The sequence below is a fragment of the Lithobates pipiens genome, unplaced genomic scaffold (genome assembly GCF_037356315.1).
Source record: "Lithobates pipiens isolate NorthernLeopardFrog02 unplaced genomic scaffold, aLitPip1_a1.2 Scaffold_35, whole genome shotgun sequence".
NCBI lineage: Eukaryota > Metazoa > Chordata > Amphibia > Anura > Ranidae > Lithobates > Lithobates pipiens.
This window is the reverse complement of record NW_027507811.1, coordinates 10,583,173-10,607,274: the sequence shown is the minus strand read 5'-3', so window position 1 is coordinate 10,607,274 and position 24,102 is coordinate 10,583,173. Positions and strand designations below refer to the sequence as shown.

The 24,102-nt window shown below is 48.5% G+C and overlaps 1 protein-coding gene across 2 annotated transcripts in view; it reads right to left on the bottom strand.

The window, feature by feature from the left end:
- The window catches only part of LOC143955597 (uncharacterized), a 31,347-nt gene extending 7,527 nt beyond the window's left edge, over positions 1 to 23,820 (bottom strand). Inside the window, exons 1-10 of one of the 2 annotated variants that reach the window (XM_077465680.1) lie at positions 23,754 to 23,820; positions 20,627 to 20,780; positions 19,204 to 19,338; positions 18,992 to 19,115; positions 18,778 to 18,875; positions 18,503 to 18,688; positions 17,945 to 18,169; positions 17,658 to 17,855; positions 12,975 to 13,110; positions 11,759 to 12,529 (exon numbers count right to left, since the gene is read on the bottom strand). In XM_077465680.1, coding sequence (XP_077321806.1) covers positions 11,759 to 12,529; positions 12,975 to 13,110; positions 17,658 to 17,855; positions 17,945 to 18,169; positions 18,503 to 18,688; positions 18,778 to 18,875; positions 18,992 to 19,115; positions 19,204 to 19,338; positions 20,627 to 20,761 — 2,008 coding nt within the window. In that variant the 5' untranslated portion in view covers positions 20,762 to 20,780; positions 23,754 to 23,820. The remainder of the gene's footprint in view (positions 1 to 11,758; positions 12,530 to 12,974; positions 13,111 to 17,657; positions 17,856 to 17,944; positions 18,170 to 18,502; positions 18,689 to 18,777; positions 18,876 to 18,991; positions 19,116 to 19,203; positions 19,339 to 20,626; positions 20,781 to 23,753) is intronic. The other variant, XM_077465679.1, reaches the window with a different exon arrangement.
- Between the last annotated feature and the right edge of the window lie 282 nt (positions 23,821 to 24,102).

Below are 24,102 nucleotides of genomic sequence, written 5' to 3'. Positions count from 1 at the left end.
CACTGCCCCCCTTTATTACACCCACCCCCCTCACTTCACAACCGGCCCCTTCCCACAGTAGTGTGCTCTGTTCCCTTCACATCACCCACCAAAAGCACTGTCCCTCTTCACATCATCTGCCCCCCATAACAGAACTTCTCCCCTTTACATCACCCACCCACTCACTTGACAATCCCCCCCCCCCACAGTAGTATGCTTTGCCCCTTCACATCACCCCCTATCACCTCCCCCCCCCCCACAGTACTGTCCTTTGCCCCCTTCACATCCACTCCCTCACTTCACAAATCCCTCACCCCACAGTAGTGTGCTCTGCCCTCTTCACATCACTGTCCCTCTTCACATCACCTGCTCCCCCTTCACAGCACGGCTCCCCTACTGCACTGCCCCCCTTTATATCACCCTTCCCCCTCACAAATCCCCCCACAGTAGTGTGCGCTGCCCCCTTCACATCACCCCCCCAAAGCACTTACACTCTTCACATCACCCAACCCCCCTCCCTTCACAGCACTGCTCCACTTTACATCACCCCCCTACTGCACTTCCCCCCTTTATATCACCCACCCCCTCACTTCACAACCGCCTCTTCCACAGTAGTGTGCTCTGTTCCCTTCACATCACCCCCCCAAAAGCACTGTCCCTCTTCACATCATCTGCCCCCCATAACAGAACTTCTCCCCTTTACATCACCCACCCCACCCCCCCCCCACGGTAGTATGCTCTGCCCCTTCACATCATCCCCTCTCACCTCCCCCCCCCCACAGTACTGTCCTTTGCCCCTTCACATCCACTCCCTCACTTCACAAATCCCTCACCCCACAGTAGTGTGCTCTGCCCTCTTCACATCACCCCCCCCCCCCCCCAAAGCACTTACACTCTTCACATCACCCAACCCCCCTCCCTTCACACCACTGCTCCCCTTTACATCACTCCCCTACTGCACTGCCCCCCTTTATATCACCCACCCCCTCACTTCACAACCGCCCCTTCCACAGTAGTGTGCTCTGTCCCCTTCCCATCACCCCCTCCCCCAAAGCACTGCCCCGCTTCACATCATCTGCCCCCTTCACAGCAGTTCTCCCCTTTACATCACCCACCCACCTCACTTCACAACCCCCCCCACCACAGTAGTATGCTCTGCCCCTATACATCACCCCCTACCCCCATATAACACACCCTCTCACTTCACAAATCCCCCCCCAGTAGTGTGCTCTACCCTCTTCACATCACCCCCTCCCCCACAGCACTGCCCCTTTCACATCACCCCACCCGCTAAAATACTGCCCCTCTTCACAGCACTGCTCCCCTCTACATCACTCCCCCCCTTTACATAACCCTCCTACAGCACTGGCCCCCCTCGCATCACAAAGACCCCCCCCCCCCCCCACCACAGTTGTGTGCTCTGCACTCTTCACAGTAGAGTCCTCTGCCCTTCACTCATGCAAGGCCGTCCTAGCCATCAATCATCTGCTGGTTAATTTGAAAAGTTAATCGCCAGCAGCTCCCACCCTCTATCCAATGTAGAGCTGTGCCTTGTGCACTCCGCTTTTTACCATCCTGCCTCCCGCTCTCTGCCCTGTCTTGACAGTGACAGTGGTCGGATGGTGGGGGAGAGAAGCAACTCCTATATGGGATGACCACGGGTCCAGATGGGACAGTGGCTCGGTCCGGACCTGAACCCATGGTCTGCCATTTATTGATGTATGATCTCATAGCCCCTCTTATAGTGAGGGGCAGGGTTATCAACCTTCTTAGATGATCTCAGACCCACTTTAATAGTAAGGGGTTGTATTGGATTATGAACCTCCTTCCTTCATTATTGGCTGATCTCAGACCCCTCTTATAGTGAGGAGTAGGGTTATCAACCTTCTTTGATGATCTCAAACCCACTTTTATAGTGGGTCTGAGGGGTGGAATTGTGGACCTCCTTCCTTCATTATTGGCTGATCTCAGACCCCTCTCACAGCGAGGATCAGGGTTACCAACCTTCTTTGATGACCTCAGACCCACTTTTATAGTGAGGGGTGGAATTGTGGACCTCCTTCCTTCATTATTGGCTGATCTCAGACCCCTCTCACAGCGAGAAGCAGGGTTACCAACCTTCTTTGATGACCTCAGACCCACTTTTATAGTGAGGGGTGGAATTGTGGACCTCCTTCCTTCATTATTGGCTGATCTCACACCCCTCTTATAGCGAGGAGCAGGGTTATCAACCTTCTTTGATGACCTCAGACCCACTTTTATAGTGAGGGGTGGAATTGTGGACCTCCTTCCTTCCTTCATTCTTGGCTGATCTCAGACCCCTCTCATCGTGAGGGGCAGGGTTATCAACCTTCTTAGATGATCTCAGACAAAGTTTAATAGTGAGGGGTTGGATTGGATTGTGGACCTCTTTCCTTCATTATTGGCTGATCTCAGACCCCTTTTATAGTGAGGGGCAGGGTTATCAACCTTCTTTGATGGCCTCAGATGCACTTTTATAGTGAGGGGTGGAATTGTGGACCTCCTTCCTTCATTATTGGCTGATCTCAGACCCCTCTTATAGCGAGGAGCAGGGTTATCAACCTTCTTTGATGACCTCAGACCCACTTTTATAGTGAGGGGTGGAATTGTGGACCTTCTTCCTTCCTTCATTCTTGGCTGATCTCAGACCCCTCTCATCGTGAGGGGCAGGGTTATCAACCTTCTTAGATGATCTCAGACAAAGTTTAATAGTGAGGGGTTGGATTGGATTGTGGACCTCTTTCCTTCATTATTGGCTGATCTCAGACCCCTTTTATAGCGAGGGGCAGGGTTATCAACCTTCTTTGATGACCTCAGACCCACTTTTATAGTGAGGGGTGGAATTGTGGACCTCCTACCTTCATTATTGGCTGATCTCAGACCCCTCTCATAGTGGCATAGAGGGTTATCAACCTTCCTCCATTTTTGGGTGCTGATCAGGATCCAAGGCTGTGCAGGGCATTACGTGTGAACACCAAATCTAATAAACCACCAATTCAACCAAAATTTGGATCCTGGAATTTGGGGTCACATTTCGCCACCCTGAATCTGAAGCTCATCCTTCGTTACGAGACTGCTAAGGTGAACCATCCCCAAAATGAAGGAAATGTTTTGGCCCCATAATTAGGGCAATGTTCTGACCTTGAAGGAGTTAATCTAGGTTTCCACGCTATATATGTGTGTATTGTCATCTGCTGGAGATAAAAGACGTCACAGTGACTATGGAGGAAGAGGACGGACATGACGGGGGAGGTTACTGGGTGTAAATAGAAAATAAGATCTTATTACCTTCTCTGCTGCCAGTTCCAGCAATGTCTCCTCTCTACTTCTTCCCGACTCACCTCTCACCCGGAACTTCCTGTTTATACCTGACATCACTTTCTGTCTGTTTTCCATAGAGACTTCCTGTTTGGGTAGAAGTGAGAACCCCACCTTGTGGAGCTCAGAGGAACTGCAGCCCCGAGAAACACCTCGTACTATGACCACGGGACGGGGACTATTTTATTCCTCTGACACCAAGGATAAGTAGAGTTTCCACCTCATCCCTTTAAACCTGAACACCTTTGAATTACAGGGGTTCTGATGCTAATTTAATGCAGATAAGGTACCAAGTGAACCTGTGTAATTAATATGTGTTCGGGTTTAAAGGGATGAGGTAGCAACCATAAGGATAAGGCTTATTTTATTTCACTGACACCAACAATAGGCTTATTCTAGCTCACTGACACCAACAATAGAACTTATTTAATCCCACTGACACCAACAGTGGACTTATTTTATCCCACTAACACCAAAGATGAGGCATATTTTATTCCACTGACACCAACTGTTTGTAAATTAAGCAGGCAAGGATTCCCTTTAACCTGAACCAGACTCTTAGGCCGCGTACACACGGGCGGACTGTCTGCCGAAACTAAGTTCGTCAAACAGTCCGCTCAAACTTTTGAATGAACGAACACGCCCACACACGGCACTTTTTGAGCGGACAAATACGGCAAACTTTGTTCGTCGTACTAAGTCCGCGCAACTTTTGAAATGAACGGACTCGCCCACACACGAGGCAACAGTCCGCTCATTTCGAGCGCGTGTGCAGGTAGGCGGGGCCCGCGACGGAGACGTCGCGGGCTCCGCCGCCTGGAATGGACTTAAAGGGGAACCCCAACGCCGAAAAAAATCGGCGTGGGGGTCCCCCCAAAGTCCACAACAGACCCTTGTCCGAGCACGCTACCCGGCCGGCCAGGAAAGGGGGGCGAGCGAGCGCGCCCCCCCTCCCGAGCCGTACCAGGCCGCGTGCCCTCAACATGGGGGGTGCCTTGGGGAAGGGGGGGCCGCGCGGCCCCCCCACCCCAAAGCACCTTGTCCCCATGTTGATGAGGACAAGGGCCTCTTTCCGACAACCCTGGCCGTTGGTTGTCGGGGTCTGCGGGCGGGGGGCTTATCGGAATCCGGGAGCCCCCTTTAATAAGGGGGCCCCCGGATACCGGCCCCCCACCCTATGTGAATGAGTATGGGGTACAATGTACCCCTACCCATTCACCTGTAAAATAAAAGTACCCAAAAAAAAAAAACACAACACACGAGATAAAATATTTTATTGCACAGCTCCGGGGGTCTTCCGTCTTCGGGGGTCTTCTCGCCGGACTCCTCCGCTATCTTCGTGTAGCTCTTTTGCTAGCGGAAGAGTCCGGCTTTCTTCCTCCCCGCCGCCGGCCTCTTCTCCCGACTTCGGGGGTCTTGTCCCCCTCTTCGGTTCTTCTGCCGGGCCACCGCGCCTTCTTATAGCTCTTTTGCAGGCGGTGGCCCGGTCTTCTGTCGCCGCTGTCGCCTTCCGGTCGCCTTCCGTTCTTCTTCTTGTTCTTCTTCTTCTTCTCCAGGAGATGTTGACACGTCGCTCTCTCCGGCCGGAATGCCAGAGCCGCGCTGTGCGGCCACTTATATAGTGACACTGGGGCGGTGTCACATGGTATATGTCACATGGGTTGGTCACATGGGTTGATGTCACATGGGGACTATGACATCGTAAGGGGGCGGGGTCACCATGTGACCAACCCATGTGACATATACCATGTGACACCGCCCCATTGTCACTATATAAGTGGCCGCACAGCGCGGCTCTGGCATTCCGGCCGGAGAGAGCGACGTGTCAACATCGCCTGGAGAAGAAGAAGAAGAACGGAAGGCGACCGGAAGGCGACAGAAGACCGGGCCACCGCCTGCAAAAGAGCTATAAGAAGGCGCGGTGGCCCGGCAGAAGAACCGAAGAGGGGGACAAGACCCCCGAAGTCGGGAGAAGAGGCCGGCGGCGGGGAGGAAGAAAGCCGGACTCCTCCGCTAGCAAAAGAGCTACACGAAGATAGCGGAGGAGTCCGGTGAGAAGACCCCCGAAGACGGAAGACCCCCGGAGCTGTGCAATAAAATATTTTATCTCGTGTGTTGTGTTTTTTTTTTTGGGTACTTTTATTTTACAGGTGAATGGTTAGGGGTACATTGTACCCCATACTCATTCACATAGGGTGGGGGGCCGGTATCTGGGGGCCCCCTTATTAAAGGGGGCTCCCGGATTCCGATAAGCCCCCCGCCCGCAGACCCCGACAACCAACGGCCAGGGTTGTCGGGAAGAGGCCCTTGTCCTCATCAACATGGGGACAAGGTGCTTTGGGGTGGGGGGGCCGCGCGGCCCCCCCTTCCCCAAGGCACCCCCCATGTTGAGGGCACGCGGCCTGGTACGGCTCGGGAGGGGGGGCGCGCTCGCTCGCCCCCCTTTCCTGGCCGGCCGGGTAGCGTGCTCGGACAAGGGTCTGTTGTGGACTTTGGGGGGACCCCCACGCCGATTTTTTTCGGCGTTGGGGTTCCCCTTTAAGTCCATACCAGGCGGCGGGGCCCGCGACGTCTCCTTCGCGGGCCCCGCCTACCTGGAGACGCGCTCGTAATGAGCAGACTTTCCTCCGAGCGGGAACAGTTTGCTCATTTCGAAAGTGGCCTACACACGGGCGGACTGTTCGCTCAAACAAAGTTTCAGCGGACAGTTTTTCGGAATTTCCGAAAAACTTTGTTCGTCAAACTGTCCGCTGAAACTGTCCGCTGAAGCCCCACACACGAGCGGACTGTCCGCTGAAACACTGTTCAGCGGACAAAGTTGAGCGAACAGTCCGCCCGTGTGTACGCGGCCTTAGCCTCACATCCATAATCTTGATGAGAGATGGATATGGATTTTAAGGGTGCACCCAATGCAAAAAAAAACCTCAAAAAAAGTCAAAACCTTCCCCCCAAAAACACATCAGGCTCCTATCCGAGTATGCTACCAGGTTGGCCGGAACAGGTGGGCAGGGAGCAGGTGCTCGCTGAATCATACCATGCTACATGCCCCCGGGCATAGTAAGGGTATTATTTCCCCATAACCCTTGCCCGGAGGTTGTGTGGGTCTGCAGAGGGATGTATTAGAATCTGGAATCCACCTTAAAAATAAGGAGGTGCCCAGATATTGCCCCCCCCCCCCCAGTGCGTAAATAATCAAGGGGTACATAGTACTCTTGGTTACTCATTCCCAAAAAATCAAATAAACATCATTAACAAGTCCTTTATTAAACAACCCCCCACCCAACAAAATGATGTCCCATAGTGCAAATCCACCCTTCACCGCGTCGACCAGTGATCAAGATTTACGTCAATCATGATGACCACTGGCTTCCAGTCAGTGTCCTCCCCCCCTTTTTGCCAGTCCCTCCACTGACCTCCATTCAGTGTCCTCCACCGCTCTCTGCCAGTCCCTCCACTGGCCTCCACTCAGTGTCCTCCACCCCTCAGTGTCCTCCGCCTCCTCCTTACCCTGCACCTGTGGTAGACAGAACGCATCCCATCATTGGAATGAATGAATGAATGAAATACTTGTATAGCGCACAATGCGAACTGAATCGCCTCTAGGCGCTGATTGGATCTGCATTCTGTCTATCACAGGTGCGGGGTTAGGAGGAGGCGGTTTCAATGTAAGCTGTAACAGCTTGCTATACCGATCGGTAACCCCCGTGGCTCTCCTCTTCCTCCATGTTCTCTTCCAACTGGGGTGATCACTGGGAGAACGGCTCCCAATCAACCATTTGAGGGCTGCAGTATACAATTCCACTCTAGCACTGCCAAAAGCTTTGCTCTAGCTCTGGTGGGGCCCCATGTGCATCTGGGTCCCCTGGGCTATGCCCAGGTGTGCCCGCTCAGTAAGATGGCCCTGCCACCAACCCCTGCACTGGCTTTCATTCAGTGTTCTCCCTGTCTGCCAATCTCTCCATGTGCCTCCATTTAGCATCCTCCACCCCTCTCTGCCAATAACGCCACTGGCTTCAATTCAGTGTCCTCCATTGGCATCCATTTACTGTTCTCCACCTCTCTGCCAATTCCTCCTCTGGCTTCCTTTCAGTGTCCAACATCCCTCTCTACCAATCCCTCCACTGACTTCAATTCAGTGTCCTCCACCCTTCTCTGCCAATCCCTCCACTGGCTTTTATTTAGTGTTTTCCACCACTTTCTGCCAATCTCACCACTGGCTTCCATTCATTGTCTTCTATCCCACTCTTCCATTCAGCATCATCCACCCCTCTCTACCAATTCCTCTACTAATTTCCATTCAGTGTCCTCCACCCCTCTATGCCAATCCCTCTACTAATTTCCATTCAGTGTCCTCCACCCCTCTCTGCCAATCCCTCCACTGGCTTCAATTCAGTGTCCTCCACCCTTCTCTGCCAATCCCTCCACTGGCTTCAATTCAGTGTCCTCCACCCCTCTCTGCCAATCCCTCTACTAATTTCCATTCAGTGTCCTCCACCCCTCTCTGCCAATCCCTCCACTGGCTTCAATTCAGTGTCCTCCACCCCTCTCTGCCAATCCCTTCACTGGCTTTTATTTTGTGTCTTTCACCACTTTCTGTCAATCTCTCCACTGGCTTCCATTCAGAATCACCCCCCCCCCCTTCTGCCAATCCCTCTATTGGCTTCCATTCCGTGTCCTCCACCCCTCTCTGTCAATCTCTCCACTGGTTTCCTTTCAATGTCCTCCACACTTTTCTGCCAATCCCTCCTCTGGCTTTCATTCAGTTTCCTCCACTCTTCTCTGCCAATCCCACCACCGGCCTCTGTTTAGTGTCCCTTCTGACAATCCCAACACCAATTTCCATTCAGTGTCCTCCACCACTCTCTTCCAATCCCTCCTCTGGCTTCCATTCAGTGTCCTCCATCCCGCTCTTCCATTTATTGTCCTCCATTCCTCTCTGCCAATCCCTCCACTGATTTCCATTCAGTGTCCTCCACCCCTCTCTTCCAATCCCTCCACTGATTTTCATTAGTTGTCCTTTACCCCTTTCTGCCAATACCACCACTGGCTTTCTTTCATTGTCCTCCACCCCTCTCTGCCAATCCCTCCATTGTCTTCCGCTCACCCAACAAATAAAATTTAAAATACTAACAACTTAGAAAGCCATCCACAACTCCGCCCCAGCTACATCGCTAACCTAGTCTCGAAATACTTACCAAACCATTCTCTTCATTTCTCCCAAGACCTCCTGCTCTCTAGGCTTCCTTGTCACCTCCTCCCGGGGCTTCTTCCAAGCCTCTGCCATCTTCTGGAAATCTATACCCCAGTCTTCTACTCTGTCCACTTTTTTAGGCAATCCCTGAAAACCCTTCTCTTTAGAGAAGCCTATCCTGCCTCCACCTAACAACTCATATTTTCTCCATCGGCTCAACACCCACAGTCATTACCTTGTGTCTCACTTGTACCCTCTCCCCTTTTAGACTGTAAGTTCTAAGACGCAGGGTCCTCTGGTTCCTCCTGTATTATATTCCTCCCTGAGGATCCTACACTGGCTAACCGTAAAGGATCGGATCACATTCAAGACCCTCTGCCTGACCCACAAATGCACACAAGGAGAAGCTCCTCAATACTTATGCGTAAAAAACAAAAAACACTACACTCCCAATCGCAAATCTCCGATCAACCAACCAAAACCTCCTCCTCCTCATCCCCAAGTCCCGGTACAAATCAAGGGGAGAACGAAGATTCGAAAGTCCAAGGACCACGGCTATGGAACGCTCTACCCACGAACATCCGCTTGGAAGGAAACCATCGGGCCTTCAGGAAAAAAACTAAAGACCCACCTCTTTTTAAGGAATCAACGCAGGTCGGATCAAGCGCCTTGAGGCGATTCAGTTCGCATTTGCAGCGCTATACAAGTCATTCATTCATATTGTATTGTAACTGTACTGTCTGCCCTCATATTGTAAAGCGCTGCGCAAACTGCTGACGCTATATACATCCAGTATAATAATAATAATAATAATAAAGATGAACTTTAATTTACTTTTGAAGCCCTTTTTACAATATAAAAGATCAGAGAAGTGCTCCATCCACGTGTTTTATTTTTTATTTTTAATGCAGTATTTGATATTTTTCACCATATACAAATACGTAAACAGCCAAGGTTCCGATGATAAATTATACAACATGCATCATAAACTTCTTATCTTAATTATCCCAGATTGATATATCGCTTGCCAGGGGGAGGGAGTACGGAAGGAGGCCCTAAAGGAGATATAAGCCTACCATCTATAGGTTCTTAAATTCCATAAGCGTTAAAAGAGGTTGCGATAACGAATTCCTAAAAGACAGCAGACGTCAAGAAGGAGATCCCTTGTCTGGATGCGGTCTCACCCAGGGCGCAATCCACGTTCGGCTTGCATCCGATCTTAAAATCCGAAAAGCACCGAAGTATGTCCATGTGGTTCTAGGGTGCACCCGAGAGGAGAAAACCAATACCATCATAAACTTATCTCATTATCCCAGATTGATATATCACTTCCCAGGGGGAGGGAGTACGGAAGGAGGCCCTAAAGGAGATATAAGCCTACCATCTCTAGCAGTGATGGCGAACCTTGGCACCCCAGATGTTTTGGAACTACATTTCACATGATGCTCCACTACACTGCAGAGTGCATGAGCATCATGGGAAATGTAGTTCCAAAACATCTGGGGTGCCAAGGTTCGCCATCACTGCTCTATAGGTTCTTAAATTCCATAGGCGTTAAAAGAGGTTGTGATAACGGATTCCTAAAAGACAACAGACGTCAAGAAGGAGATCCCTTGTCCGGATGCGGTCTCACCCAGGGCGCAATCCACGTTCGGCTTGCATCCGATCTTAAAATCCGAAAAGTACCGAGGTATGTCCATGTGGTTCTAGGGTGCACCCGAGAGGAGAAATCCAATACCAACATAAACTTATCTCATTATCCCAGATTGATATATCACTTCCCAGGGGGAGGGAGTACGGAAGGAGGCCCTAAAGGAGATATAAGCCTACCATCTAGTTTCTTAAATTCCATAATCGTTAAAAGAGGTTGCGATAACGAATTCCTAAAAGACAGCAGACGTCAAGAAGGAGATCCCTTGTCCGGATGCGGTCTCACCCAGGGCGCAATCCACGTTCGGCATGCATCCGATCTTAAAATCCGAAAAGCACCGAGGTATGTCCATGTGGTTCTAGGGTGCACCCGAGAGGAGAAATCCAATACCAACAAAAAAAAAATAAACATGGAAGGAAAAAGAAGTCCAGGCTTGAGACTGAGGAGATCATTGAGGGGTGTTTTTGTCTCTTCCCCCTCTGCCCTAAGGATATTGTGGAACCCCTGGCTGGATTAAGTGAGAGATCACGGTTTACATAACCCTTCTCCTTTTATATTTTGTGATTTTTCGTTTCCTTTCGGGGCTTCTATATTACGATACACTGACTACAACACTGCTTTACCTCTGTAGAGATGCCTCTCTTTTTCTTCTCTTTTCGGTTACCAAAAGGGAATAAGAACTATAAGCTCCTGATGAAGCGTTATGTTGAAGCGCGAAACATGTAGAGCATCTAAATATCTCTGAGCTGATTCCTATGCGATATCCTGTATATGCTAATTATTTCCTGTACTGGTTCCACTGACTACAACACTGCTTTACCTCTGTAGATATGCCTCTCTTTTCGGTTACCAAAAAGGGAATAAAAACGATAAGCTCCTGATGAAGCGTTATGTTGAAGCGCGAAACATGTAGAGCATCTAAATATCTCTGAGCTGATTCCTATGCGATATCCTGTATATGCTAATTATTTCCTGTACTGACAATTATTGGTTCCTTTATATCCCCATGCTGGATACCTATAGGAATATATATATAGATTATGATGTATACGTTAGAACAGGAAAGGAGGCGTTGAGATTTTGTTTGTTGTCTTTTTTTTTTAAATAAAATTGTTTTAAATTAAATTCCTTCTCCCCCCCCCTTTTTTTTTTGTTATACTCACATTTATGCCTAAAAAGGTCAATTTTTTTGTCAACAATTTTTGTTGAACTCTTTAGAACTATCAAATATCGGGACGTGGCTTATGTTTTATGTAATTGTATCCCCAGGCACACCCTGTGGTAGATACACACCAAATTTAACGGAAGGAAAAAAAGACCACAAAAGGAAACAAGAAACATCAAAAAGCAGAGAAGAAAGTCTCTCGAAAACTGGCCTCCAAGCTAAGAAAAAGATCCTTCCCAGATGCCCACCGGCACCTACGTGTTTTCTTGAGGTGTATATCGCGGCACCTACGTGTTTTCTTGAGGTGTATATCGCGGCGTGCTTCTTCCCACTGTGAGAAGTCTGATGTACGGCAAAATAGGATTCCTATAGAAGACATTTTCCCCGCATTTGGCACGCTAACACTTGTCGAAGTTTGCGTGGGTTCCCTGATGTTTGTGAAGATAAGACTTCTGTGAAAAACATTTCCCGCAATCAGGGCAGGAGAATGGCTTCTCCCCAGTATGAGACCTCTGATGCTTGACAACTTCTGACCTGCGCGTATAATGTTTTCCGCACTTTGCGCAGGAATACGGCTTCTCCCCCGTGTGAGTTCTCTGATGACTAACGAGCATATATTTCTCGGAGAAACTTCTCCCGCACTCAGTGCAGAAATGCGGCTTCTCCCCAGTATGAGACCTTTGATGCCGGTCGAGGTCCGATTTCTGCGTAAAGCATTTCCCGCACTCGGAGCAGGAATACAGCTTCTTACCCGTGTGCAGCTTCTGGTGTCTGGCGAGAGTCGTCTTTTCTGAAAAGCATTTCCCGCACTCAGCACAGGTAAACGGCTTCTCCCCAGTGTGGGATCTGCAATGTTTGTTGAATTCGCCTATATGGAAAAAACATTCGCCGCACTCAGGGCAGCAGTGAAGGTTTTCACCCGTGTGGGACCTCTGGTGTATAGAAAGACTCAATTCAGAGGTAAAACTTTTCCCGCACTCAGGACAGGAAAATTTCTTCTCCCCCTGAATCCCGGCACCATCCCTCACGGTACGAGGTTGCTCGGAGTCAGAGGGATTCAATAGTCTATACACATTGTGAATTGTGTCCATGGCTGAGCTCATGGTCTTTACTTCTGAACAAACGCCTGTGAAGTCTTCATATTCCATTCTACAACCTGGAGGTAAAGTGAGACGATCCTTTGAGGGTTTCTCCATGGCGTGTCCTGGAAAAATATAGAAACATCATCAATAGATATGAGAAGGTTAGTTGACTTCCATCAAGATCCCATCTGGATCAGGTAGATATGAGTGAGATGTTCTCTGTGGAGGTCCCAACCAGCTTGGACTTTTCCCCCCTCTTCAGTCAAAGGTTCTTTGGTCCTCATCCCAGTCATCCCTCATCTCACTTCTACATTTACACAGCCTTGTCAGAAGAGCAGGAACCAATGGTGGCTGGGAGGTCCATGCTCTTCACACAACCACAAGCCTAGACACTGGGTCATGTGATCTCTGATAGACAAGAGGGTCAAAGTTCTGACTTGCGGACCCTATACCATAGAACAAGTGACCATAGGCCTAGGCTTCTATAGCTTAGTTCCCGCCCTACTCTGGACCAATCGGTGAGCAGTAACAGAGCAGGAGACAAGAGAAGAATATATTACGTCTCACCTGTGCTGATCTCTGTAGGAGTGTCCTCCTCTATGAATGTCCTCGTCATTCCAGCCTCCTCCGTATATTGCTGATCATCCCTCACATACGTCTCTTCTACTTCATCCTTGACTTTTATTTGAATCAGATCTTCACCCTAAACCAACAAAATAGCAGAAAACAACATTTGTAATGTCGCGCTACCCCCTAAGGGGCTGCTGAGTTTTGGGTCCCCCTATAGGTCTGCACAGCCAGGCAACACGCATTTTCCAACTTGCATCCGAAGTCAGTAACCAGTCTGTGGGCTTGTTTTTGGATAGGGTCTAGGGGGTTATATGGGATTCCCAACTTGACTTGAAACAGTACAGTGCATCCAGAAAGTATTCACAGCGCTTCACTATTTCCACATTTTGTTATGTTTACAGTCTTATTCCAAAATAGATGACATTATTTCCTCAAAATTCTACAAAAAATACCCCATAATGACAACGTGAGAGAAGTTTGCTTGAAATCTTTGCAAATTTATAAAAAATAAAAAAAGAAAAAAAATCCCATGTACATGAGTATCACAGGCTCCTCCCATGTACACGAGTATCACAGACTCCTCCCACGTACACGAGTATCACAGGCTCCTCCCACGTACATAACTATCACAGGCTCCTCCCACGTACACAAGCATCACAGGCTCCTCCCACGTACACAAGCATCACAGGCTCCTCCCACGTACACAAGCATCACAGGCTCCTCCCACGTACACAAGCATCACAGGCTCCTCCCACGTACACAAGCATCACAGGCTCCTCCCACGTACACAAGCATCACAGGCTCCTCCCACGTACATAAGCATCACAGGCTCCTCCCACGTACATAAGCATCACAGGCTCCTCCCACGTACATAAGCATCACAGGCTCCTCCCACGTACATAAGCATCACAGGCTCCTCCCACGTACATAAGCATCACAGACTGCTCCCACGTACATAAGCATCACAGACTGCTCCTACGTACATAACTATCTCAGGCTCCTCCCACGTACATAAGCATGACAAGCTCCTCCCATGTATATAATTATGTCAGGCTCCTCCCACGTACATAAGCTTCACAGGCTTCTCCCATGTACATAAGCATGACAGGCTCCTCCCATGTATATAATTATCTCAGGCTCCTCCCACGTAAATAAGCATCACAGGCTCCTCCCATGTACATAATTATCTCAGGCTCCTCCCATGTACATAACTATCTCAGGCTCCTCCCACGTACGCAACCATCACAGGCTCCTCCCATGTACGCAACCATCACAGGCTCCTCCCATGTACATAAGTATCACGGTCTTTGCTCAGTAATTTGGTGAAGCTCCTTTGGCACCAATTACAGCCTCGAGTCTTTTTCAGTATGATGCTCCAAGCTTCTTCTTCTTTGCAGGACCTCCCAAGCTCCATCAGGTTGGATGGGGAACGTCGGTGCACAGCCATTTTCAGATCTCTCCAGAAATGTTCCATCGGGTTCAAGTCTGGGCTCTGGCTGGGCCACTCAATTACATTCACCGAGTTGTCCCGTAGCCACTCCTTTGTTATCTTAGCTGTGTGCTTAGGGTCCTTGTCCTGTTGGAAGATGAACCTTCGCCCCAGTCTGGAGGTCCAGAGCGCTCTGGTGCAGGTTTTCATCAAGGATGTCTCTGTACATCGCTGCATTCGTCTTTCCCTCAAGCCTGACTAGTCTCCCAGTTCCTGCCGCTGAAAAACATCCCCACAGCATGGTGCTGCCACCACCATGCTTCACTTTAGGGAAGGTATTGGCCAGGTTATGAGCGGTGCCTGGTTTCCTCCAGACATGACGCTTGCCATTCAGGCCAAAGAGTTCAATCAGACCAGAGAATGTTGTTTCTCATGGTCCGAGAGTCCTTCAGGTGCCTTTTGGCAAACTCCAACCAGGCTGTCACGTGCCTTTTACTGAGGAGTGGCTTCCGTCTGGCCACTCTACCATACAGGCCTGACTGGTGGAGTGCTGCAGAGATGTTTGTTCTTCTGCAAGGTCCTTCTCTCTCCACAGAGAAAGGCTGGAGCTCCATCAGAGTGACCATCGGGTTCTTGGTCACCTCCCTGACTAAGGCCCTTCTCCCGAAATTGTAATATGAAGGAGAAGGGATCTCACCGCTCCAGGAGCACACATGCAGGCTGTAAACTGTCTCTTCGGCTGGGAAGCCACAGGTGCTGGCTATTACCACTAGCAACAGACGGAAAAACAAGCTCTGGACTGCAGCACTCTTCAGAAGACCGCTTTCTTTTATTGGAAAATCACATCACAGCTCAACAAACACAATCATAGCGATGAATAAGCACTACAGCTAGTTGCGAAACGTCAGCAATTTTTTCCTTGTTCACTGCGTTTGTTGAGCTGTGATGTGATTTTCCAATAAAAGAAAGTGGTCTTCTGAAGAGTGCTGCAGTCCAGAGCTTGTTTTTTCGTCTATTTATTCACGGTTAAGGAAAAATTACTGACGTTTCGCACTAGCTGTAGTGCTAGTGCGAAACGTCAGTAATTTTTCCTTGTTCGCTGTGTTTGTTAAGCTGTGATGTGATTTTCCAATAAAAGAAAGTGGTCTTCTGAAGAGTGCTGCAGTCCAGAGCTTGTTTTTTCGTCTATTTATTCACGGTTAAGGAAAAATGACTGACGTTTCGCACTAGCTGTAGTGCTAGTGCGAAACGTCAGTCATTTTTCCTTGTTCGCTGTGTTTGTTAAGCTGTGATGTGATTTCCCAATAAAAGAAAGTGGTCTTCTGAAGAGTGCTGCAGTCCAGAGCTTGTTTTTCCGTCTAAGGCCCTTCTCCCCCCGATCGCTCAGTTTGGCCAGTCGGCCCGCTCTATGAAGAGTCCTGGTGGTTCCAAACTTCCTACATTTACGCTCATTGGGACCTTCAATGCTACAAAAAAATTTCCGTACCCTTCCCCAGATCTGTGCCTCCATACAATCCTGTCTCTGAGGTCTACAGACACTTCCTTGGACTTCATGGCTTGGTTTGCGCTCCGACATGCACTGTTACCTGTGGGACCTTCTATAGACTGGGTGTGTGACTTTTCAAATCATGTCCAATCAACTGAATGTACCACAGGTTTGCTCCAATCAAGTTGTAGAAACATCTTAAGGATGATCAGTGGAAACAGGAGGCACCTGAGCTCAATCTTGAGTGTCATGGCAAAGGCTGTGAATACTGATGTATATGGGATTTATTTATTTTTTGTTAAAAAAAATTTGCAAAGATTTCAAACAAACTTCTCTCACGTTGTCATTATGGGGGATAATGAATTTAATCCATTTTGGAATGAGGCCGTAACAAATGTGGAAAAAGTGAAGCGCTGTGAATACTTTGCGGATGCACTTTAACTTTTGAGGACAAAACTTCATATTTCTGTCCAAAAAAAACAAAAAACAACAACAATAAATAAAATAAACCATATAGAGTGGCTTCTATCTCTTTACGGATCAGCAACACAGTCTCTGTAAGGAGCGCTTGGTCCCCTTTATATGAACTTCTTCAGATCCCAGCTGGAACCTACCAGCCCACCTGGCTGCTGTGAAGAGTATGCCACAGCAAGGAATTTCAGAACAGACTTGTGCCACTGTCCCAGAGGGAACTGGTTGGGTATGGAACCTACCAGCCCACCTGGCTGCTGCGAAGAGTATGCCAGAGCAAGGAATTCCAGAACAGACTTGTGCCACTGTTCCGGAGGGAACTGGTTGGGTATGGACCCTACCAGCCCACCTGGCTGCTGTGAAGAGTATGCCACAGCAAGGAATTCCAGAACAGACTTGTGCCACTGTCCCAGAGGGAACTGGTTGGATATGGCACCTACAGTAGCAGCCCTCTCCCTTGTAGACCCTGGGGGGGTGCAAAGGTACTCACACTGTCCTGCTTTCAAGCCTTCCGCTGGGCTAGTTTCTTTCCTGGCTAACAGGCCGTCCTTCCCTGGTGGACTGCAGGGCAGTGGAGATCCCTTTTTTCAGCTTCCTTCCTTCAGACTGGAGGCAGAACCCCCTTCTCCGGAGCCCCGTTCCCAGGCCACACATAGAAGCCCTACAACACTTCATCTTCCACCCGACTCCTCAACCATCTATGGTCTGATTCAGCCACCCTGCCTGGGGAATATGCCAGATTCCCATAAATATTAAGACCCCTGCCCACTAGCTTCTAGAAGTTTCCATGAAGCCTCCAGAAACGAGGGGGAGGAATCGATAGAGGATTGGTTTGCAGAGCCTTCCACCCTGACCTGAATCTGAACCTTGACCCAATTAATAGACTTATATAAAACGACCCTGTTTCCCCTAAAATAAGACCTAGCGTGATTGTCGGTGTTGGCTGCAATATAAGCCCTACCACCCAAATAAGCCCTACTCTGTTTCCTCAAAAATAAGCCCTACCCTGAAAAGAAGACCTACAAGGACTTTAACTAGGGCTTATTTGGGGGGTAGGGCTTTTATTGCAGCTATCACCGACAATCACACTAGGTCTTATTTTAGGGGAAACAGGGTATCATGAGTCAAGTACATTTTCCTACAGCTATTCTAGCACTAGGAGGGTGCTACAGTAAAATAGAAGTATTTATGATGTGAGATCACATAGAAAATATCATCTTGTAGAGTCCACACATCATCTCCACATGTCAGAGTGTTCAATCACTTTATGTTCCCGACCCTCAACTCCACCTACCTGATGATGGTGGGGGATGGTGTGACCTTCCTGTGTGGAATCCCGGGAATACAGAGGACGGGGACATCTCTCTGGTGGGTTCCTGTTATTAGGTGGTTCCAACAGAACATCCTTATAGAGACCCGGGTGTCCTTCAAAATACTCCATCACACCATACTCCTCTTTAACATCAACTTTAGAATCTCTCAGGTTTCCACTCTGAATATATAATAAAAATGACATCAATGGTAACAATGCAGATAATGTACAGATCCTAATGATACTATCAGTGATTGTTCCTCATCTACCTGATGATGGTGGGGGATGGTGTGACCTTCCTGTGTGGAATCCCGGGAATACAGAGGAGGACTGGAGCATCTCTCTGGTGGGTTTCTGGTATTAGGTGGCTCCATGATAATGTTCTTGTAGAGATCCTTGTGTCCCTCAGAAAACTCCTCCATGACACCATACTCCTCATCCTCCTCTTTAAACTCTTCTTTAACAACAATATTATAATCTCCGAGGTTTCCACACTAAGTATATAACAAAAAGATTTTTTTGTAAGAAACAGGCTTGTGTATAAATCACAGCTACCGTATCAATACCTGTTAACTCTTTGAGCACTTTTGACATGTCTGGTACATTGAGAGCTCATGGGGTTCAAACAGGCTAAGAGCTGCAGTAGCATTTTTGAGGTTACTTCCGTTTTGGCTTGCCATGTCGGTGCTTTTATGTAAAAGTGACTGGGTGGCTTATTAAAATTATAACGATCATCCTTACATTCTACAGGGCCTCTACTTTCTGAAAATATATGATGTTCTGGGGTTATAAGGGATGTTCAAGAGTGGAACTAGATCATGGTCTACCTGGTCAAGTTGAGGGATGGTGTGACCTTCCTGTGTGGAATTCCGGGAATGCAGAGGACGGGGACATCTCTCTGGTGGGTTTCTGTAGCTGGATGACTCCACCATGGTGTCCATCACCCCATCCTCATCATCCCTCTGTTTCATCTCTTCTTTAACCTCAACTTTAGGATCTCTCAGGTTTCCACTCTGAATATATAATAAAAATGACATCAATGGTAACAATGCAGATAATGTACAGATCCTAATGATACTATCAGTGATTGTTCCTCATCTACCTGATGATGGTGGGGGATGGTGTGCCCTTCCTGTGTGGAATCCCGGGAATACAGAGGACGGGGACATCTCTCTGGTGGGTTCCCATTACTGGATCCATCTGTAGGAAACACACACACTGACTGAATACATTGTTTCTATGTGTTTATCAGATGATGGGGGATCTAGGTGGAGCCTCCGTACTGCTCTCTCCTTTACAATAAAGTCTCCTCTTACCCGGTGATGTGAGGGGCGGCTGATTGTCCATCATGACGTCCTTGTAGAGATCCTTGTGTCCTTCTAAATACTCCCACTCCTCCATGGAGAAATAGACAGTGACATCCTGACACCTTATAGGAACCTGACACACACAATGATACAGTCACCATCCAGACACATCCCTTGTCTGTTACTGGATAATGTCCCACAATTCCCAGAATCCTCCTCACCTCTCCTGTCAGCAGCTCCATCATCTTCTTGGTGACTTCTACAATCTTCTCCATGTTGTGTCTCTCAGGTTTTAGGGAGTCACATGGAGGCACTGTGATGGTCATATGATCACCGGACTTCACAAGAGGAAATCTCTGTATTGGGGAACCAATAGGAACATCATGTTAGAATCCCAGAATCCTCCTCACCTCTCCGGTCAGGTCTGTGTTTTATTAATAGAGATAAAAGTGATGTCATGTGACCTCCCAGAATCCTCCTCACCTCTCCGTTTAGGTCTGTTTTATTAATAGAGATAAGAGGGATGTCATGTGACCTCCCAGAATCCTCCTCACCTCTCCGGTCAGGTCTGTGTTTTATTAATAGAGATAAGAGTGATGTCATGTGACCTCCCAGAATCCTCCTCACCTCTCCGTTTAGGTCTGTTTTATTAATAGAGATAAGAGGGATGTCATGTGACCTCCCAGAATCCTCCTCACCTCTCCGGTCAGGTCTGTGTTTTATTAATAGAGATAAGAATGATGTCATGTGACCTCCCAGAATCCTCCTCACCTCTCCGGTCAGGTCTGTGTTTTATTAATAGAGATAAGAGTGATGTCATGTGACCTCCCAGAATCCTCCTCACCTCTCCGTTTAGGTCTGTTTTATTAATAGAGATAAGAGGGATGTCATGTGACCTCCCAGAATCCTCCTCACCTCTCCGGTCAGGTCTGTGTTTTATTAATAGAGATAAGAGTGATGTCATGTGACCTCCCAGAATCCTCACCTCTCCGGTCAGGTCTGTGTGTTATTAATAGAGATAAGAGTGATGTCATGTGACCTCCCAGAATCCTCCTCACCTCTCCGGTCAGGTCTGCGTTTTATTAATAGAGATAAGAGTGATGTCATGTGACCTCCCAGAATCCTCCTCACCTCTCCGGTCAGGTCTGTGTTTTATTAATAGAGATAAGAGCGATGTCATGTGACCTCCCAGAATCCTCCTCACCTCTCCGGTCAGGTCTGTGTTTTTATTAATAGAGATAAGAGTGATGTCATGTGACCTCCCAGAATCCTCCTCACCTCTCCGGTCAGGTCTGTGTTTTAATAATAGAGATAAGAGCGATGTCATGTGACCTCCCAGAATCCTCCTCACCTCTCCGGTCAGGTCTGTGTTTTATTAATAGAGATAAGAGTGATGTCATGTGACCTCCCAGAATCCTCCTCACCTCTCCGGTCAGGTCTGCGTTTTATTAATAGAGATAAGAGTGATGTCATGTGACCTCCCAGAATCCTCCTCACCTCTCCGGTCAGGTCTGTGTTTTATTAATAGAGATAAGAGTGATGTCATGTGACCCCCCCAGAATCCTCCTCACCTCTCCGGTCAGGTCTGTGTTTTATTAATAGAGATAAGAGTGATGTCATGTGACCTCCCAGAATCCTCCTCACCTCTCCGGTCAGCAGGTAGATGATCTCCAGGGTGAGGTTTAGTATCCTCTCGGTCACGAGACTCCGGACCTCCTCCATTCTCATTAATGTGGTCATGCGATTCTGGTCCTCATTCATCCTCATGGATGTTGTCATGTGAGCTATGTGGGTTTTTCTGTGGATGGATAGTGGAGAATTATCTGGACTGTGTCAGTCGTACAATATTAGGATGGGAATATAAGGGCTTAATAGGCAGGCTACCCCCAGTAGTAATTGGCACATATATATTGGGGTACTTAGAGTTTGTAGTTAGTACTGCCTGATGAAAAAGCACTTGCACGCAGGGAGACAGGATAGCCCGAGCCACTGTTCCTCTCCCAGCGCCTGGCATGCAGCTGCCACCACCCCATATACCTGTATTTTCGTCCTTATGATGTTGCATAGACCTTGAGTTGAGCCCAGGCCACACAGGTACCCTGTGGTCTGTTGACCTGCGGGTATCTTCCTGCTGTGATCATGCTCCTGTGATGTGCTGCCCAGGTAGACTCAAGCTGAGGCCAGTCCTCACAAGGAACCTGTGATCTGCTGCCCTGGAAGTACACTTCTGTGCTTAGTTTACGCTCCTGTAATCTGCTACCCAGGCAGACCTGACCTGAGCACAGGACACAAGGAGCATGTGATCTGCTGCCCTGGAAGTATCCTTCTGCTTAGTTCTCGCTTCTGTGATGGGATACCCAAGTAAGCCTGAGCTGAGGGCAGTCTACACAAGTACCCTTTTGCCCTGTTCATGTAATGTGCTACCCATGTAGGCCAGTCTACATGGGGACCTTGTGATCTGCTGCCCTGGGTCCTTCTTCCTTTATTCACCCTCCTGCGGTGTGATACCTGGATGTACCCGAGTTGAAGCAAACCCACGCTAGTACCCTGTGATCTCCTGACCTGTGAGCACCTTCCTACTTTGCTTTTCTCCAGCGATGTGACTCCTAACCACCCGGCTGGATTAGTGGAGGAAGAGGACACATCAGCAATGCTGGCTGAATACTGGCTGCTCTGTGCCTGGGAGGAGGAAAACGTGTCTCACTACTGCAACCCACACAACTCAAACCCCGTTCACTAAATCACCTCCCCTGATCTGTCCCTAAGAACGGCATTATCCACTGCCCTCGTTATTGGCTGAACTTGGAGCCCCTTTTATGGTGAGGGGTGGGGTTATCCACCTGGCCCCTTTTATTGGCTGAAATCCCTCCCTCTCTTATTGTGAGGTTTGGGGTCACCCACATCTTCCCCCAGTTACTGGCTGACCTCAGACCCCCATTTACGTTGTGGGGTGGGTTTTCCACCCCCCCCCCTTTATTGGCTGAAATCAGACCCCTTTTAAAATTGAGGGAAGGGGTTATTCTCCACTCACAATTGTTGCTTAAATCAGACTCCCTATTATAGTGAGGGGTGGGTCTATCAATCTATCCCCTATATTGGCTGAAATCAAACTCCTTTTATAGTGAGGGGCTATCCATCTCCCCCATTACTGGCTGATCTTAGAGACCTCCTTGTATCGTAAGCGGCAGGATGATCCATTTCCACCCCTCATTATTGGATGATCTCAGAATTAGACATGTCCTTTGTATAGAAGGGGGCGAGTTGTCCCCTCCCCACCATTACTGGCTGATCTCAGACCCCCCTTATAGTGAAGGGCGGGGCTATCCATATCCCCCATTATTGGCCGATCTCAGACCCCCTCTTATAATGGTGGGGCTATCCATCTCCCCCATTATTGGCTGATTTTAGACCCCCTCATAGTGAGAGGCGGGGCTATCCATCTCCCCCATTATTGTCTGATATCAGACCACCTCTTATAGTGAGGGGGCTATCCAACTCCCCCATTATTGGCTGATCTCAGACCTCCTCATAGTGAGAGGCAGGGTTATCCATATCCCCCATTATGGTCTTATCTCAGACTCCTTCTTATAGTGAGGGTGCTATCCATCTCCCCCATTATTGGCTGATCTCAGACCCCCTCATAGTGAGAGGCAGGGTTATCCATATCCCCCATTATTGGTTGATCTCAGACCTCCTCATAGTGAGAGGCAGGGTTATCCATATCCCCCATTATTGGCTGATCTCAGACTCCTTCTTATAGTGAGGGGGCTATCCATCTCCCCCATTATTGGCTGATCTCAGACCCCCTCATAGTGAGAGGCAGGGTTATCCATATCCCCCATTATTGGCTGATCTCAGACCCCTTCTTATAGTGAGGGGGCTATCCATCTCCCCCATTATTGGCTGATCTCAGACCCCCTCATAGTGAGAGGCAGGGTTATCCATATCCCCCATTATTGGCTGATCTCAGACCCCTTCTTATAGTGAGGGTGCTATCCATCTCCCCCATTATTGGCTGATCTCAGACCCCCTCATAGTGAGAGGCAGGGTTATCCATATCCCCCATTATTGGTTGATCTCAGGCTCCCTTTTATAGGGGGGGGGCTATTCATCTCCCCCATTATTGACTGATCTTAGACCGCCCCCTTGTATAGTAAGGGGCAAGGCTATCTGTGTCCTCCCACCATTAGAAGTTGATCTCAAACCTCTCCTATAGAGAATAGAGATGGGCTCGGGCGTCTTCGAAATCCCACGTGCCCGATCCAGCCAGGAAACCGACACTACACACAGCCCATCACCGTCAGTAAGATGTTTCCCGATCTGTACAGCTGCCAACCCGGGAAACGTCTCCCTGCCTGTAATTTATCCACGTGTGGTGTATGCTTCCTGGCGGGATCGCGTACGTGGGATTTCAAAACACGTCCGTGCCCATCTCTAAATGGTGAAGGGTGCAATTATCCACCTCTTTCACCATTGTTGGCTGTTGACCAGGGTTAAAGGCTGTGCATGGCATTATGGGTGAGCACAAAAAAGAATCTACCACGAATTCCAATTTGAATCTTGAAAACTGGATCAAATAAAAAACAATAACAAAAAAAAAAAATCTGAATGTAATCCTCATCCAATCTAGGCTTCTGCATTATATATGTGTGTATCATCATCTGCTGGAGATAAAAGACATCACAATGACTATTGAGGAAGAGGACGGACATGACGGGGGGGGGGGGGGGGGGGGGGGTTACTAGGTGTATATAAAAAAATATCTTATTACCTCCTCTGCTGCCTCTTCCAGCAATGTCTCCTCTCTACTTCCTCCCGACTCACCTTTTACCCGGAACTTCTTATTTATACATGACATCACTTCCTGTCTTCCATAGAGACTTCCTGTCTGGGTATAAGCGGGGTTGCCATCTTGTGGATCTCAGAGGAACTGCAGCCCCTGAGAAATGTCTTGGTAGTGTGAACACGGCCTTGTGCTGTGTGTGTATGTACCACTACTATTCCTTTATATTGGCTTTTAAAATGTACAAATGCAGCGATTTAGAACTTGGATGAAAGGTTTAGCGCTGTCAACTCACCTGGAAAACTGAGCAGTTACTCAATTTCAAGGGTTGACTCCT